Below are 19,712 nucleotides of genomic sequence, written 5' to 3' on the forward strand. Positions count from 1 at the left end.
TGCATGCAACAACGTCCAGTTTTAGTCACTGACAAAAGCACAGCTGTACTCAAAGCATTGAGGCTGACAGGGAAACTGAAGCCGGTGATGTGAGGGATCATTACCTGCTGAGAGCCTCTATGGGCTTGTCAGGGTGGACAAGCTTTCCACAATTCATGCTAGAAACAGAACAAGGGAGGGAGAGAGAATGACAAAACAAAACTGTGACTTTGAAATTTGAATTAAATTCAGTCATGCTACATGAAATAAACAATGACAGCAATCCTAACATTAAGAAACAAACAAAACAAAGGAACACGTGAATGAAGGGAGTGGTCAGATCACTGGAGGTAACTCGTCGACTAAAATAGCTTTTTGTTGGATGTGAAAATAAAACATTAGGTAAGTTTCGTGGTCAAATGCCAAACTCTTTGTTCTTCTAAACACCAATCTCCCAGTTCCTCCCTGCAGGCAATGTTATTATTCATTTAAAGCCATTCTATTTCTCCGTCAGCTTTCCCAGACATGGCTTTGATCCTTCAGAGACTCCCATTAGCTCAATATCACCATTTCGTTTTTCACTTCCCTTTTGTCTCACTTTCTCTCAGAAAGTTGGCTGTCTGGCGGCATTTTCTATGGTTTTTCCAACGTCTTATCTCTATGTTATTTGTACAATTAGACAACTGAAGATATCTGAGTGGATTCTGTTAATACTTAAATGGGAAGAAGACAGACGGAGGAACCATAAACAGAGAGGAACAAAGTGTCAGAAAGGGTCAGAGCAGAGCCAGATGAGCTCGACACATCTTTGAAAACTCATCCTTCTAAACTTGATGGGAGGAGCAGTAGGCTATTAACAAGAGATCAGGGAGATGAACCAAACTAAAAAGATATTAGTGAGTTGAATATGCCTCCAAACAGGGAACAGGGGAAACTAGAGAGTCATCAATTTAAGCCAGAGCTGCAGAGACGTCCGGTACATTCTAATGAGATGAGAGGAGGAAAACTTCCCCCGGGGAAAAAAAGCAAACTTTCTGGATGTGGCTTTTATGGATCTCTTCATTTAAACTTCTTCTCAGTGAGGACATTTGACATTTGAATAGCTGGAGAGAGTTGGAGCACTGACTCCCACTAAATCGCCTTAGGCAGTGCGGAAGGAGAAATATAATTTGTCATAGGGAAATGTGAAGGCAAGAGATGGTTATTGAGGGAAAGAAGGAAATGTATTGCTAATATGTAACAAAAAACATTTTTCAGTTCTAAATTCAGATACATCAGTTAGTACACTTCCATGTAGCACACAGTGTAGATTTTAACATAAGTGTGAAGTGAGTGAATTTCAACAGGGAAGTGTTGTCTCCAATCAAACACGGCTGTTGTACACTTAACAGAAATGACAAGTGCAACATTTGATCGCTTCTTCTTCTTCTTTTTAATTGCAAGTTCCAACCTGATGTAGCATTACTGACAATGTGTGATGGTAATGCTGGTGGGGATGAGAGACTTTCTGTTTCAACTCTCTCTAGCCGTTTTTTTCATTCTTTGAACTACTTCCGTCACTTTTTACGTGTCCAACCGAGTGGTGACTTTAAGGACAGACTGTGAGGCTTTCTTACCCTCCTTTTGGAACGTTTGTCACGTCTTGCTCGTCTCTATGACGGTTGTTTTTTCTGTAGTCGTTCAGAGTGACTAAACCCTTTTGCCTCTTCTTCAAGCATCTGGGTTCATTGTTTGTTGTTGTTATATTGGATTTGGATATAATTCATATAATGTTTGTATCACCACAAAATTCTAGCTTTACTATCTCATGTGTCATGGCTGACTGAAATAAAAAGCCGGGCTCCGCACAAACACCTTCCACAGCTTCACCATCTTTGCTTCAGATTCCAAATTATTTCAATGACCTAGTGCTGGAGAGGGCACATATGTGTGGGAACTGATGGAGTTTTAACAAGTGGGCACCCGGTCTACGGACTGGGCCAGTAGCACTGACTAGGCAGCCTCAGCTTTGGGTTGCCCAAGGCCAAACAGTTTCATATATTTGTGGATGCCTTCTTATTATGAAATGATAAAATAAGAAAAGACAGCATTTGTGTCGTTAAGTAAAACTGAACGTGTTGATCTTTTTAAAATGTGATATAAATGTCTGCCTTCTGCAAGAGTGAAAAAACAATAGTCCCTTAATTTCAGAGAAAATAGTCCCTTAATTTCAAACACACTCATCTTTTCATGAGACCAGGGAAGGAAGCCATAAAAACATCCTTGGTGAAAGAAGTGTGAGCATTCCCTGTGCAGTCTTGTTCAGCAGCTTTTTTAGCAGTTCCTCAAGGATCCCTTGAATAACTCGGTGGTGCATTGGGTTAAATCTGAGGAGCTCTCTTCGACAGAGAAGATCCGGAGCCTGGAGGAAAAGCTTAGGGCTTGTGCTCATTTATTTTCATATTCATTTAAAAGTTTGAGAAGAAGGGAGTGAAAAGGCTTGGGGGCTCATATGGCACTAAGACGCCTTAATATTACATCAAATACAGCTACGGTGTGCCATGCATCTAAAATACAGTGCTGAGGATATGAAATGACTGAATGAAACTGCTCTCCTGTTCCTGAAAATGGTCTCTTTGCTGCAGGAGCTGGAAAGTCCTGTCCAGGTACAGCACCAGGCTGTCTGGCATTCAGGCATGGTAGCCACAGTACAAACGTGTGGATGTGTTCAGACTTACAGTACCCATGTGTGAAAAAATGAAGCCCTCTCATTCGTTTAAATGGAGCCCGTTCATTGGTGCAGAGGAGATGTAAACCAGAGGGCTCCGTGGTTCAGTGTTTGGGCATCTGATAGGCCGTTTAAAGCATATCTGTTACAACTTGACTTCCTTGATTGAACATAATAGCCACATAGCCCAGAGAGACACATTATTACAAGAGAAACTCCCAGATAGCAGGATGCTACTGCTATGTCTGCTGCCTTGTGAAGGCATTGATGTTGATCCAAGGTGTTTTACATTTTTTCATTAAATGTTAAGGTGTAGAATTAATGGATCTCAAAATACAAATATAATTTGCTTGTGCAAGTTTTCCTACTCTGTATCTGTGTGGTTGCCAACCAAAGCAAAAGCTAGCCATCATGGCAAGTTAAGAAAGTTCAACCATCGACAACTCAGATGACAGCAGCAAACAACCATGTGTGTTCACTAAAGAAACCTCTCCTTGCTGCTGCCACTGACATCAGAGGTAGTGTTAACATTGGAATCAGCGGAGGAAATGGGAACAGGCGCTCTCTGTCTGAAAGGACCTGCCTTCAGTGAACATGGTGTCCAGTTCAGTGAATTCATCCATGCTAAAAATAATCATGACACATGATGTGACTTTCTGTTAGTTAGCCAACAGCTTTGTATTGTTCACAGTGTTTGTTAAAGACTTTTCTGTCGCATGAAAATAACATCATTAGTCAGTCAGCAGTTTGTTCTGTATGTCTGTCAACATTTTTATAGTCTTACCTCTATTTAGGAAAGCAAAGATATTTCACTTTCCCCCGTCATCTTCCAGACAGTCAGGGCGGAACAAGGTGAAACTCATATTAGCGGAGTCTCCGCAGTCAAACACCTTTCCATAACCAGGACTTTTTCACCTCCTCTCTGCTCAACAAGTGTGAAAATACAAACCATGCACAGCTCTTTGGCACACACACACACACACACACCTACACTCACACACACACCTACACGCACACACCTACACGCGCACACACACACACACACACACACACACACACACACACACACACACACACACACACACACACACACACACACACACACACACACACACACACACAAACACACACATATATCAACACTCCTTAACGAGAGCAGTGTGACAGAGGAGATAATTGGGATGGGAGATGAATGGGGTGAGTGTGAAAGCGATGGAGAGTGAGAGTGCGAGAAAGAGAAGTGCTGCCATAGGGTGTGCAGCTCCACTGAACTGCAGTGTGTGTGTGGTAGTGGGGAGGACGGGGTGTGGGCTCACAGCTGCACAGTTCGGAGACGAGAGCAGATTGAAATACCATCCTGACGACTCTTTTGGAGGTGGTGCGTGTAATTGCTGCAGTTTGTTTGTCTTTCTCAGAGGCTCTGGTCCTAAATAAAATTTTAGCCCCATCATCCTGACTTTTTGCTGTTTTCTAGTTTGTCTCCTGGGGAGCAGAAATAGTTTGTTTGTAGGAATTGTGTGTGTTGTCTGCAGAAGGAGTCCCATTACAGAGTTGATGAGGAGAGGGCAACGAGCCGTCAATCAATCCCTCAGCAGAGAGTGAACACATTCAATGGGATCTTCTGTCTCAGTTTGTGAGTGCGTAGCATGGCAGCAATAAACAAACCATACAGAGCTGCAGAGCTACAGACAGAGAAAGAGACAGAGACAGATGGAAACAGAGAGCAGATGATAGAAAAAATAGAAGACAGATTAAGATGAAGGGCCTGTCTAATCAGCGGGGGCATTCACAGACTGGCTGACCCTCAGTTAGTCACACACACAACCAGAAACTTAGAAGCAAGAAGAAACAGAAGGATTTGCAGCTGGACAGCGGTCTGCAACGCTGCAAAATCCTGAGTCCAGAACAGGAGCCAGAGGGGAATATGGAACTATTTCTCTAGGAGACATGACAGCCGACACGATCTAAAGGATAATCCCTTTTTGTAATAACTTGGGTAATTAATTGATTATATATCATTTACCCTGTGCATCCCGGGGGAGGCTAGGGACATGGAATCTGAGTGGGCCATGTTCAAATCCTCCATTGTGGAAGCTGCTGCTAGGAGTTGTGGTCGGAAGGCAATTGGTGCCTGTCGTGGCGGCAATCCGAGAACCCGCTGGTGGACACCAGTGGTGAAGGAGGCCGGAAGGAAGCTGAAGAAGGAGGCCTTTCGGGCTTGGTTGGCCGAGGGGGGAGGTCTCCTGAATCAGCAGGCAGGTACTGGTTGGCCAGAAGGGCTGCAGCTGCGGCGGTTGATGAGGCAAAAACCCGGGTGTGGGAGGAGTTCGGCAAGGCCATGGAGAAGGACTTTCGAATGGCCTCAGGGAAGTTCTGGCAAACCGTGAGACGACAAAAACCCGGGTCGGAAGAAAGGGGAAACAGGCAGAAAGGGGAAACAGGCTGTTCTCAGGCTGTGCTCAGCAGGGGGGGAGAACTGCAGACCCGGACTGGGGATATTGTTGAGCGGTGGAAAGAACACTTTGAGGAACTCCTGAACCCGACCAACACGTCCTCTGTGGAAGAGGCAGAGTCTGAAGACTCAGGGGAAGACTCGTCCATATGCCTGGCAGAGGTCGTTGGCTCTGGACATTGTTGGGCTGTCTTGGTTGACACGTCTCTTCACTGTCGCGTGGAAGTCGGGTACAGTGCCTGTGGAGTGGCAGACCGGGGTGGTGGTTCCCATTTTCAAAAGGGGGACCGGAGAGTGTGCTCCAATTATAGGGGTATCACACTGCTCAGCCTCCCCGGGAAAGTTTACTCCAGGGTGCTGGAAAGAAGGCTCCGTCCGATTGTCGAACCTCGGATTCAGGAGGAGCAATGCGGATTCCGTCCTGGACGTGGAACAGCGGACCAACTCTTTACCCTTGCAGGTCTGTTGGAGCCGGGGGAGGAGAGTTTCCGGTTTGGGGACCTCAGAATCGCATCCCTGCTTTTTGCAGATGATGTGGTTCTGTTGGCTTCCTCAGAACGTGACCTTCAGCACGCACTGGGGCAGTTCACAGCCGAGTGTGAAGCGGTCGGGATGAGAGTCAGTACCTCAAAGTCTGAGGCCATGGTTCTCTTCCGGAAAACGGTGGATTGCACCCTCTGGGTTGGGAGTGAGTCACTGCCCCAAGCGAGGGAGTTCAAGTATCTTGGGATCTTATTCACGAGTGAAGGTAAAATGGAGCGGGAGATGGACAGGCGGTTCGGTGCAGCGTCAGCAGTGATGCGGGCGTTGTACCGGACCGTTTTGGTGAAGAAGGAGCTGAGCCGTAAGACAAAGCTCTCGATTTACCAGTCCATCTACGTTCCAACCCTCGCGAATACAAGCGGCCGAAATGAGCTTCCTTCATAGGGTGGCTGGGCTCAGCCTTAGAGACAGGGTGAGGAGCTCAGACATCCGGAGGGAGCTCGGAGTAGAGCCGCTGCTCCTTCGCGTCGAAAGGGGCCAGCTGAGGTGGCTCGGGCATCTGATCAGGATGCCTCCTGGACGCCTCCCTTTAGAGGTTTTCCAGGCACGTCCAACTGGTAAGAGGCCCCGGGGTAGACCCAGAACACGCTGGAGAGATTATATATCTCGTCTGGCCTGGGAACGCCTCGGGGTTCCCCAGGAGGAGCTGGAAAGTGTTGCTGGGGAGAAGGACGTCTGGAGGACCCTCCTTAGCTTGCTGCCCCCGCGACCCGGCCCCGGATAAGCGGAAGGAAATGGATGGATGGATATATAATTTACTCACCAACAGAGCAAGATGCATGAGCAGTCAGGATAAGGTGGAAACAGAACTGCCGCCAGAGGAAATGTAATGGATGGGCTCCTGATTCACCTGGGCAGGCCTAATTTTGTGAGAGGAACCCAGTAAAACTTGACTCTTATGAAAGATTGTCTTTTTTTTTTATTTTATTAGACTTTGCTAAACCAATTTATGCATGTAACGCATATCTAATCCAGCCAATCAACAAAACAACAGCAGTACAGGTACACTGAGTTGCAGTGTTGTACAAAATATTTCCACAATGCCTCTATGAAAGTCTCTGACCACTGGACTGGCTATGGAAGAGCTGAGGGTGATGTGTCTCAGTGTGGAACCTCCTCACCACCAGCAGCACCTTACAGTTTGCACACTTTTAATTTTTGGGCTAACAGCTAACAGAACGACCAGTCCACACACTGCTGAGTACATCGCTGCCACTCAGTACATGCCGCCTTGATCGTGTATCTCCTGAACCCAATAAGACTTCAGTGGAAATCCAGTCATCTTTTGGCTTATCTTGTCATCGTGGTCTCCTGTTCCACATCCGTCCAGCCCCCAGGCCTATGTCTGAGGTCTTTGGCTCCACCTCTGCACTACAACCACAGCTTCTGCCTGTGGTCTTCAGTTCTGCCACTGTCCAGCCCCCAGGCCTTCTGCCTGTGGTATTCAGGCCCCACACAAACCATATCTTAGTTTCTCCATAAATTCTGCATTCAGGTCCTATCCCCACTGCCTCACACTCATCCACCATGAGAGAACATGAGCAAAGGTCTAGTCATCCAAGCTTTTCAGGTGTTATACATTTTTTTGGTCACCAATGTCAGTGATGTGAGATATCTATGTGTCCAATGCGGATCATGTGAAAATCAGCAAAGCTATAACTAGATACAGAGTTAAGTTTGGATTAATTCAGGTTCAGGCTCCTTAAAAGGTCCCATGGTAAGGAATTGGGCCTCGGAAAAACAATCTCCAAATTTATCCCAGCATGCACTCCTGATCCCTCACTCATACCAGAATCTTGCTATATCACAGAAACTGTGATGCTAATAAAAGTAAGAGAATGGATTACTATCATTATTATTCTAATATTAAAAAACATTTTCGTTGAAATATCTGCATCTTAGTAGTTTCAAACTGAAACTATTATTCCAAGTTTGTTGCACGTATAAAAAAACCCCAGGCCTCTGCTTTCCATTCACACAGCGTCTCCAGGAGGCCCAGACAATAACGCCCTTACAGAGAGGATGGGTTCAGAACGACTATTGGAAACGGATTGTACCCTGATCATTTTGTGTCATGAAAAGCCAGCAGAGGACTATGAGGGTTGTTCAGACTGTGGACTGTGATCAGCTCCCAGTCCGTGCTGCTGGAGAGCCGCACACTGATGCTCTGTTTATGTCCTCACAGCTGCATGGACACTCAACACACTGCCTCTGGGTATTACATTTAAAAATGTTAACATGGCCTACTGGTGATGCAGTCATTCTTCCACATCACCACTGTTAGGGCTGCATTAGAAGCTGCATAGAAGAAGCTTTACTGTATGCACATTGACTTATGTAGTATCCTTTTAAACAGACTCCTAATCACTGCAACTGCCTTATATCTGTTAATGATAGAAGGTTATCATGCATGTCTCACATAGCTCCAAGGAGGCTTATTCTACATAATTTCTTAATAAATTTCAGTATTAAGTCTCAAATAATATCTAAGGGCGATTAAGGCCAAGATAGCAAATGAAGGCGATATGAACAACATTAGGGCTGTACAATAACGCCTAACATGGTGCAATCAGCATAATGTATAGTTCCACAGCACAGTCATTTCATAGTCATCACTTACTAATTCTGTTTTCATTCAGTAATTGTTTCCAGTCACTTTCCTTTTTTTGTTTTTGTGTTTCAACGTCCTTGTTCAGTGGTTTTATCCTGTAGCTTGTGTATTTTATATTCAGGTACGTTTGTTTCATAAGAAGCTCTGCTGCTTTGGCATCTAGCAGTTCCTGTTCACATCGTACAGACAATAATCACCCGGAATACTGTGATACAGAAGGGAATGTCTGAATCTCATGAGCAAAAGGCAATACTAAGATTTCTAAGCAGATTAATGGATGTTTATTCATTGACATTGGAGAACCTAACTGTAAAGAGGGAGTTAGCAGTGGTCATTCAAGGTCTTGTGCTCTGATTTTACTGAATTTTGAGGAATTACTAAAAGAAGTTGTGCGACATTTGCAGCAAATGTGGGGCAAATGTGACTGAATCTTTTCAGATCGCATTGTCTGTTCATGTCCAGATAATGTATTTCTATTAGCTAGCAGGGTTTATGTATTAAATAAAGGGAACATTTACTTTAGGTAACCCGCTGCTACTCTATGTTGTTGCTACTCTGGTGTCCTCTCTGTTACTTAGACTAGTGTATTAACCCCTAACCGAGACACAGCTGCACAGAACAGCTGAATCCATGCACAGCCCATGAATGTATCTGTCTAGAAAGTGACCTTTCAATCAGCACATAAACCAGAAGCCTACAGTGCTGTGTGGGTGTGAATGAGTGCAGAGAGACTTACTGTTCATTTACGACAAAGATGCAGTTGTCTTGGGAGGGGACACCTGACACCGGGTGCTTACAGGTCACCTTTCTCTCATTGTGACTGCAGGAAAGGATAGAGTGGGAGACAGGAAGAAAAAAGAGACAAAAAGAGAGAGTGTTCAATCACTGCAACAACACCAAGACAGTTCAAACACGTGTAATGGACAGAGAGCTGAAGGCTGGGGGACATAATTCATACAAAATTAAAAGCAATTGTTGAAACAATACCACTTCTGCATCATTAACAGTGCCACATATGGACCATAAACAGTACCACTTCTGCATCACACTGCAAAGAAACTCCCTCACACACCTGGAGCAGTGGTTTATACTAAACTTCATCATAATGTCCTGTCTGGTTCTTAGGCAAAAAAAGTGCATGCAGATGACCAGTTCCTCCAAAATAAAAGAAAGTACAGAGCACAAGAGACAAAAAAAGAACTTCCAAAAGGTTGTGTGCAGTCGGGTCCCCAGCAGACTGGATAGTGTGAGAGGGACTACGGCAGAACAACAGACTGATTCTCCCTCTCTATCTCTGCCTCGGTGGCACTTCCTGTATCCATTTTCCTCTCCTCTTCCTCCTCTCATCATGTTCTCCATTGCCTTCATTCATCTGTTTGTGTTTCAGTTTTGTTACACAGCATCTAAGTGTAATTGTAATGATACAATGTTTTGATCAGTTTTTCTAATTGATTCGAATTAAAGACTGAAAGTCTGTAATTATAGTGATGGCACCCTGCAGACTCCATATCCCATACGTCCTTTCCTTTAACCACTCTGCTGTCTATTGTCTCAGTACATCTTCCATACTGTTTGTTGATCATCACTCTCACCTCTCCACTATTTCTCTTTCCTTTCTCATTTCAATGTATTGACTCTTCCATACTGTCACAATCTGTGGGTTTGATCCTATATTCCTTTTTCTCTTTTTCTCCCTCTCTTCTGTAAATACGTACGCACGTAGGAAAGCGTAGATGTGTTTCCTGAAGGAAGGAATCCTGTATCCAAATTTCCCCCCCAAAAATATGAATTTCGGTGATTGGAATTGTGCAAATCTTAGTGTATCTGATGATGGTATGTGGGTAATATCCCTAGTCAGAACTGCAATACAAATCTATTTTAAATTCCACTGACTTTCGCAGTTTCGCAAGAAAGAAACTTATTGGTCCTGGTATCTGTCAGACCTTCAAGCATCACCTGTTTGTCGCTTTCAAATCATGAGATGTAAATTAAATTTATGCACAATTAAATAAAATGTGTTTAAGAGATTTGTGTAAAAGTAAAAATAAGTGCTGGTATCAGAATGCCTGGAGGCCTCTGGATCACAAAGCTATGATGAACTGAAAGCTTTACTCATGTCAAATAAAGTAGTACCATTGAAACATTGCAATGTCATTGTGCTTGCAAAATGTCGAAGAAGATCTTGATTTTTTTGTTTGTTGATGAAATATAATATAAAGAACCCCTATCCGGCCTGATGGTATCCACTGCAGCCATGCAGAGAGTTTTACATTACATTACATTACGTCATTTAGTTTTATCCAAAGATTACAATCAGTAGTATATTACATATCATTCACCCATTCACACACTGATGACAGGCTACCATGAACCACCATCATCCGCAACATCCAGTCCTGATGGTATGACCAAGGACACATCGCAGCCATGCAGATTGGAGAACTACCTTGCTGATTGGAGAACTTTTATTTTATTGTTAGATAGCTAGTCTTTTTGTTTGCAAATGTCTTTTTGAGTTATTTAATGAGTTATTTTGGATAAACCACCTAATGAAAATGGTTGACTTTGATGTCAATCATTTTCATTAGGTGGAGTTAGCTGGACCAATGGACCTGCATCAAGAGACTCCAGTGGCGATACAACACGTTCTGGTAATTAGCCTGAACCAACACTTTAAATAATCAGAACACATACAGAAATGTATATCATAAATATCATCGATATCATCCAAACAAAAGGTAAGTAGACTGATTCTTTACCATCACTTCTGACACCTGAGTGAGAATCCTTAGATAAACTCAGTGGGCTCTCTGTGGGAGTCAGCATGTGTTGGCAGCAGATGGAGGCTTAGCGTGTGCGCCGTTTTTATACCTACATCTGAGGACGCCAGATGTGCAGGAGCCAGAGGGAGTCACGGAGGGAGGGGTAGGGGGCTCCTCCTGGGTCTATTCTAGCCAGCCATGCAACACTGTAGCAGGGATAGCTCTGCTACTTCTCTCCCCTACGCCTGGAGGAGAGCCCGGCCAGAGGGCTGCGAGGGCCAGCCGACATGATCAAGACCACCATAGGTTTAGGTTTCCTCCCTCATAAAGACATGAAAGTAGCAGAGGACTTTAATTTAGAGAAACTGCTACAACGCGACCCACTAACACAACAATGCCTCCAGTAAAGTAGGTGTCACTATGCAACCTCAAAACCAATGGTTGCAATCTGCCATAACACAGAAAGTAAAGAAGCGAGGCTGAGACTGCAGAGAAGTCCTGTGGAGGAGAGGATACGGAACAGCTGCTCCAATACAGAATTAGATTAACCAAATACAATGATGTTTTAAGGCCAATGTGTGAAATAAATCATTACTATCTGAGATTTGGAGGATGAAGTCATAATAGAATATGTTGCTTGGTCCTATGTGCATGTTTAAGCATTTCTGTCAGTCCATTTGTTCCTGTAGCCTTCAGTTAGTGTGTCTCTCCTCTACTGTACTGGAGTAGTTGGACTGTCTCTACTCCAGGATGCTTCGTACTGAAATGCTGAGGGAAGCAGATGTTAGCTGCATTTCTTTGGAGGTTGTGAAGTAAAAAATTGTGTTGATAATAAGCCACACAATGGTGAGTTAGAATCATTTTTCTACTTCCAGTGAAGAGCAGGGCACCGCCATTCTCTAAACTTTATCTCATCCAGAGACCCAACGGGGTAAGGTGAAGCTGTCTCAAGGGCAGGTAGAACTTTTCTTGAAATATTCAGACCTTATTTTCATTAAATTATGAATTATTAGTCTTCTCGTAATATTTTGACTTTGTCCTGAAAATGTTACGACTTTATTCTCGGTTTCTCGAGGAGTCACATGTTGGAGATGTGCAGAGAGCTTTGAAAATGGGCAGATATCTAGCTGAAACACACATTAGTTATGGAGTAAATTAATTCAAATGAATAAATGTATCATTGAGGCGACCAGATGCACATTTGAAGAGGTTACATCCCCAAACAAAAGACACAAAAAGGAGGGAAGAGTAAACCATGACTTCATGTGTTTCAAAGCAGCAGGGATAATATTAAATGAAAGAGTTGATCTACAAATACAATACACTTGTAAAGGAGAGCCTTACTGCATTATACTCTATTACATTTTTATATTTTGAATCGTCATCTGTCTGGTGCCTGAATATTGCGTTTTCTTCATAGACTGCCGTACTCCCTGTGACGTCACCTAAAGGTTTCTGAAGAGCCGTTATGAAACTCAAAGAGGATGGCTGCGGCAGTGATTTACAAATAGGCGCATTAGTCTCTTGTGTCGATGTAACAACCACGGTTATGAAGGAAAGCATGGCTATAATGAGTAGGTATTTAGCCGGCAGCTAAGTTATAAGTTAGTATAGTAAAAACTAACACAGTTTGAGTTACATGACAGACTGGCTCTGTTCCTGTTTAGGCTAAATGCTCGTTCTCATTGACTTTAGGGATGTTAAGTAAAATTAGGATGTTACGTTATTCAGCATTCATGTAGTGTGAGCAGGCTATATCCAGCATCCAGCAGCAAAAAAGTATTACAGCCAATAAGCCACTGTCTGTCCGCTGCGGACAACATGCTGACCTGCAAAGCTTGTTTATTCAAAGTTTATTAATATTGAACATGCATGTCCAAATTGCACAAAATTCAAGAGAGCACTCCATGGCGTCCCCAGCAATACACCCAGCGAATGTGAGGTAGATGGGATGAATGGTTCTTGAGATATCTGAAGAACACACAGACAGAGAGACATTCCCTGCTTTATTAGTTTAGTTTAATATACTTGAATTATTGATCGCTTCAAAATTTCCTTTGCATGACTTTTCCTCAGCACAAAACAAAACAAACTGCGAGCAGCCCAATTTAGCATTTTATCCTTTTGATGAAAAGGTTAAAAAGTCCAACTGAAATCCCTGCAATTATTTTGTCATCCCCTGTTGTAGTAAAAATGATGTCAACATTTTGAATGCATATTGTTAAAATCTTTTTTATCAAAAGAATCAAAAGGTCTTATCAGAAATGCTCCTTGATTCTCTGTCTATGTTTGATTGACAGCAGCTGGAAGGCTGCCAGATGCCGGTGTTACAGCAAGAGACACCCAGTAAACAGTGGGGCCCTGTGGCCTACATGTCATGGGCAGACAGCGTATTGTTAGTCGTATTAAAGAGAAAGGATCACACCAGCATCAACCATTTGCAGCCCAGCTTACTTGTTGTTTTATGTGCTGCAGCTGAGCAGCTAATTGTCTATCTAGTCCTCTAACTGAAGTTAACATTGCAGCTTTCCACGCTGACTGTTTGTTTGGTTGATCGTTCCAGAAGCTAAGGTGCAGGACAAAGATGTGTGTTCATGTTTGCAAATTAGATTGGAAGGCATCTTTGGCAGGAAAGCTATAATAATCCTTTATTAGTGCCACAGTGGGGGGGGGGGGGGGGGGGGGGTTAGTTCATGAGGCATGTAAAAAAAGGAAGTGGTTGTGGTCAGAGTGTGTGGCTCTAGTGTTGTATAGCAGTTGCTGGCTCAGTGCTGCTCTTGTCTCGTATGGCATATGAAATGTTTGACATGTATACAAATTAATTACTAAAATGTACTAGTCAGCGACATAACACCACTGAAATCCAAGTCAAGTTTTCAAATCCACATGTAAGTCATCAACCCACATAGCTTAACGCTATACATATGCTGCAATAAAAAGTGAGACAGTAGGCAACCATGTCTGGGACCATGTCCACCTTGAAGAGGCCAAGAAGGCTAACCCAGTACTTGAATGGTTTGTAGCAGCAACCTATAGGCTATGTATGTATATAAGCAATCAAGAGTAAAGTATGCTTTCATTGCCCAGGTCCAGCCCCTGCACCAGCCAACAATTCCTCTCAGAAAGAGGCCAAAGCCCTTCTTGCTTGTTGGTTGTAGGAATAAGGCTGTTTTAGAGACAAGGGACATCAGGTTTTTGTGAGAGACATAAAATGGGAAGGAGGAAATTAGACACAGTGAGGCAAGAGAGAAAACCAGAGGCAGGAGGTGAGGCCAAGACAGATAAATCAGTAAATAAATGGAATAAACAAAAAGAAGAGAGCCTCAAAAAGCAGACATCAGAAATGTATTGTGACCAGGATATGTAGTGAGCAGGACATTTTTAAAACGAAAGTGTAAAAATGAAAAATAATGATAGCGATGAAAAACACTAGTTACTTATTGTAACCCAAGATTCTGTAACATTCTGTAACATATAGGCTTCCCCCTCTAAGAGCCGTCACTCTTGGGTTCAGGGTAAAGCTGATATAGTCTATGTTCCAGTGGGAAACCAAACATACACCAGTTGGCAAACCATAAACGGCAGACTAAATAAGGCAGGTAGGCACCATAACACCATATCAGCTCTGTGTGGAAAAAAAAGGTGAAGTGATGTAACATCCTCTTTCCCACAGCACTACAGCTTCAGAAGCGTGAGAAGCTAATTATGTACCATAATGCAGCCAGCTAATCGGTGATGATCAGGTTCTAGCTTTTTTAGCATAAAAGCACCAGATCAGGTAGCACTTCATCTGCCGTCTAGCACATTTAACACTGAATGAGTCAGGGAGGACTGAGATACATCTCCCAGATAGAAGCGGATGAAAGGGCACAGAGATGCTCCGGATTCCACTGTGCTGATGTCTGCCACTGCCGTCCCTCTGAGGAGGCACATGGATGAGGATAAAACTCTTATGAAGTGTGCCCAGACACCTTGCGGAGTCTCCACTCCTGCTGCACTATAGTCTTGTGTGATGGCGTCACACAGTTATTTAGACATCACTCAGTTTTGATGTAGCTGCTGTGTCCTTCTTATGTTTACTGGGCGTCCAACATACTACGAGAAAGCATCCACTGGGCAGAGTTGGTGAGACGCTACTTCTGCCTCATTCTGATGAGACAGAGAGAAGAACACCTCAAGAAAAATGTTTCCTGACGAAAGCAATTTGTTAAGATTATAGTGGCAAATTAAGGGTTGAGCTGTAAAGTAGTTGCCCTTCCGTCCTTTCTAAGAGAGAGGCAGGAGGGCGAGACCGAGTACGACCGCGCAATTATGGCAAACAAACTATGGTTAACATAAAGAGTTTAAACAAGTGGTAAGTTAAAAACTGTGGTTACGGTTCATTATTTTCAGGTCTGTAATGGGACGCAAATTCTGATTTATGAATTTCAGACATGTTACACGCCCATCCACCACCTTGAGACAGAATGTCAAATAATTGACAGAATGTTGGCACTGTCCAACGTCATGTCGCCCCCCCAAAACCCCCCTATGACTTCTGTGCAGTACTAGGATGCCCGGTTCCTGAAATGCAAATGTAATCCCGACAGTGATTACGTTTTGTTCTTAACACATTCGGCAAAGCAAATTAGTATTAAACATATTTGTAGGGGATAGGATTGCTTAATCTGTCTACCTTTCCTCCCACTGCAAGGTTTCTCCAATCTTCCTTACATACTGTATTCGTGGCTTTTAAGCTGTCAGTCTTATCAGAATAGATTTAGAGTGAACAATAGAATATGCCAACATTGCCAGATAACCCATTTTAATACAACCAATAGAAGTGCAAATGCCAAAGCTATAATATGCTGCCAACAGACAAAGATGCGGTATAAAAATGATAGAAATATGAGTAGAAAAGAACTTTGTGATCCTGCATTTTTTCTAGCCTTGAAGCACAGTCACATTGAAAGCAACACTTTTTAGTCAACCATTTAGAACCCATAAAACAAGAGAGTCTCTGAAAATGACAGCTACATTGCTCACAGAAAAATTCCACATGATTAACATCTGCACAAGGGAGCTAACTGCCGCAGAGCTGACATTTTAACAAACAATCTCTTTGCACACACGGCGTACAACTACACAGCACCAGGTAGCATAGTGGAAGACAAACACACACACACACACACACACACACACACACACACACACACACACACACACACACACACACACACACACACACAAACAATAGTACAATAATCAGCTAATTCCGTCCATGTTAAATGTCAGCTAATGTTTAATGTCATTAGTGGTCAGTGTGGACGAACGTGCTTTGCTTTAAATGCCATGTGAAAAACCGCCTTGTCAGATTGTGTGTGTGTGTGTGTGTGTGTGTGTGTGTGTGTGTGTGTGTGTGTGTGTGTGTGTGTGTGTGTGTGTGTGTGTGTGTGTGTGTGTGTGTGTGTGAGCCCTGCGTCCACAGCCTGACCACAGCTCTCCTCTCCTCCCTGTAGAGTGGCTGCCATTCACCGTCTGTCCCTCTGGCCAGGCCACTAACCTTTCAGAAAGGCCACCAGCACTGACAGCCATGCCCCCACCCTTTCCTTTCTTCCTCCTTCCAGCCCTCCTTCTTAGTTTTCTCTTCATATCTGCACCTGTTTGTTCTCGTTGCCCCCCCCGACCTTTTCCATCTCATTTCTCCTTTACCTTCCCAATGCGGTCTCTCTCTGTCTGCCAACCGTCCAGCTGCTTCTTTTAACTCCCTGATTCTCTCTGCTTCACCATCCCTATGTCTTGTCCCTGACTTTGCTGCAATACAATATGCAGTAGTTGGCGGTAGTGAGTTTGAGTGTTTGTAGTTTAGTGAACCCGTCTTTTTCTCTGTAGTTTTACATTGCATTTCACCATTTGTCACCATGGTTGATTATTGTGTTTGTCCAGGTTACAAACTCCAGCTCATTAGGACGTGGAGCCAGCAGTTTACAGGAAGAGGCCCGAGCTAGGTTCATGGCTTGGTGCGTTTGTGCATGTGAAGAGACGGGACTTTACTGCTGCATCTGTAACAAAAAAACACAGTCGTGTGCGGTGCTCATTTTGGACTGGAGGATTATGTTCCCTGTGATATGATGGAGTTGGAACCTGTCTGAGGCTGGTAGCTGGTGTGGCTGTACACTCAGCTGCTCCACCAGCTCCATCAGCAGCAGTTTCAGGAGTGATGGTCACAGTCACGGAGATGCTCGTCAAAAGCCTAAAGTGTGCACTGTTAGTTAGCATTAGCATCCTATTTTAACTAACAATCTGATGAGGCATAATTGGTGAAGTAGCTCACATAGCTACATGCCTTTGTTTGCACAGCTAATATATATATTTTTTATTTTCATGTGTAATGGTGTCTATGGAAACGGCTAAGTGATCACGCTTACAGGGATCAACTGCTTATATGAATCGAAAATCAGAATCATTCCTATACAAATGCTGTTTAAATGTTTTGCTTAGAGTAATCAAGCTGTATGCTTTAAGTGTACATTTTGGGTCTTTTCACACATGACAACATGTAGGAGAACCTTTTTAATCTAACGGCTAACAGTAATTCCATTGTTTTTTATTACATCATAAAAATAGTTGCTGATTGATTTCAGTCTAGTTGATTAAGTTTAACTCATCATCAGTCACATCCCTTAATTGTAGTCCAGCCCTCTCGACTTTAGTGAAAACCATTGATTCGAACAATTTTCCAACCTGGGGTGCTGATTGTCTCAAGGTCCAGCCCAGACAATCAATCAAACACGTGAACATATATCAGCATGATAAGAACTACCTAAACTAACAAAGACATCATCTTTTGGAATAATGTATTTGATGTGTACATTGATTTTTTATTTTGCATCATGCCACATCTGCTAACATGGAGGGGGCGGGGTTTATGAACTGTACTGCAGCCTACCACCAAGGGGCGAAGGAGATGTGTTGGCTTCATTTTGGAGAGCTGATATGTAATTCATCTTTAAATACAGGGTTAGTGGTAAACATCTGATCATTTTTTACTGTTGAAAAAATGCGACCACGTCCATCAGCTGTGGCACTGCATCTACAAAACACTCACACCCTCCTCTCTCATTTTCTCTCCTGAGCTAAAAATAAACAAGGCTTTTTTTTCTTTTTATTTGAATGTGTTATCCTCCATGACAACTATCTAGAACTGGCTGAGTAAGGATCTATAGTTATGCGTTTTTGTCCATTAGTGCAGTGCCCATTCGGAGCGGGGCGATTGCGAGAACCGCTCATCACATGTTCACTCCAAGTACTCCTTCAAAGTAAAACCCCAATGATGAAAGAAAGCCGAGACACACAGGAAATGAGTGTACACGCTGGAGTATTACCAGAATGAGTATCTGAAACTGCACCCTAAAGCTAATATAAATCAGCCGATAGTGTGTAGTATCAGCTCATTTCTTCTAAAAGTTCATTAAACACATTAGACATGTGAAGCACTAAACTTTAACCTTTCACTCTCCTTGAAAACAAAGGGATTTCATTTTTCAACAAGTGCTGTCAGATATCAAGGGTAGAAGGGTGAATTACTAACCAAGCCCAAGAGCTTCCAACAGGGGGTGAGAACCAGGGTTTCTGTTATTTATCAATTCAACGTTCGCGCCCTGCAAAAACAGTAAATAATATTGCAAGTGAGAGCCAATCACCTAGCCTGGCAGTCATTCCGTTGGACAGCTCAGAATCGGACCTGGTTCATTACTAAGGATGTGTGATGATAAACAATGATACTACAAAGTTCATTGTACCAGCAAAGTGCCAACAGCTATGGAGGCCCACATTTGGACTTTTACAGTCTGAATGTTTCTCCGTTGGGGCATGTCCCCAGAAACCCGAGTTTGTTCCTTTTTACCACTGCAGTATTTTAATCTCAGCTGATAACTGATGGCAGGATGTGAAATAAGTGGTGATGAATGTCATTGGGCAGCAAATGGCCTGTAAAGTGCCAGCAGAGGCTGGCAAGTTACAGCTGAGGTTGGCAAATGATAGTTCAGGAGTACAGCCGGGTCTTACAAAGTTCAGCTAAGTCTACTGAGTCTAACAAAGTTCAGCTAAGTCCAACAAAGTACAGATGGGTCTAACAAAGTTCAACTGAGCCCTACAAAGTACAGTTGAGACTAACAAAGTACAGTTGAGACTAACAAAGTTCAGCTAAGTCTAACAAAGTACATATGAGGCTAACAAAGTTCAGCTTAATCTTACAAAGTGCAGATGAGTCTAACAAAGTACAGACGAGTCTAACAAAGATGCCCTACAAAGTACAGATGGGTCTAACAAAGTACAGATGAGTCTAACAAAGTTCAGCTTAATCTTACAAAGTACAGATGAGTCTAACAAAGTTCAGCTTAATCTTACAAAGTACAGATGAGTCTAACAAAGTACAGATGAGTCTAACAAAGTACAGATGAGTCTAACAAAGTGCAGATGAGTCTAACAAAGTACAGATGAGTCTAACAAAGTGCAGATGAGTCTAACAAAGTACAGATGAGTCTAACAAAGTACAGATGAGTCTAACAAAGTACAGATGAGTCTAACAAAGTACAGATGAGTCTAACAAAGTACAGATGAGTCTAACAAAGTGAAACATGATTGATGAGTCTGACAAACGAACAGCTGTCCCTGGCC

At 43.1% G+C, this 19,712-nt stretch overlaps 1 protein-coding gene across 1 annotated transcript in view; it reads right to left on the minus strand.

Moving 5' to 3' along the window:
• The window catches only part of LOC129112859 (pleckstrin homology domain-containing family A member 5-like), a 199,800-nt gene that overhangs the window by 63,087 nt on the left and 117,001 nt on the right, over positions 1 to 19,712 (minus strand). The window contains exons 4-5 of the mRNA XM_054625097.1: positions 9,029 to 9,112; positions 105 to 158 (exon numbers count right to left, since the gene is read on the minus strand). Of these exons, the coding sequence (XP_054481072.1) occupies positions 105 to 158; positions 9,029 to 9,112 (138 nt within the window). The remainder of the gene's footprint in view (positions 1 to 104; positions 159 to 9,028; positions 9,113 to 19,712) is intronic.

The sequence above is a fragment of the Anoplopoma fimbria genome, chromosome 23 (assembly GCF_027596085.1).
Source record: "Anoplopoma fimbria isolate UVic2021 breed Golden Eagle Sablefish chromosome 23, Afim_UVic_2022, whole genome shotgun sequence".
NCBI lineage: Eukaryota > Metazoa > Chordata > Actinopteri > Perciformes > Anoplopomatidae > Anoplopoma > Anoplopoma fimbria.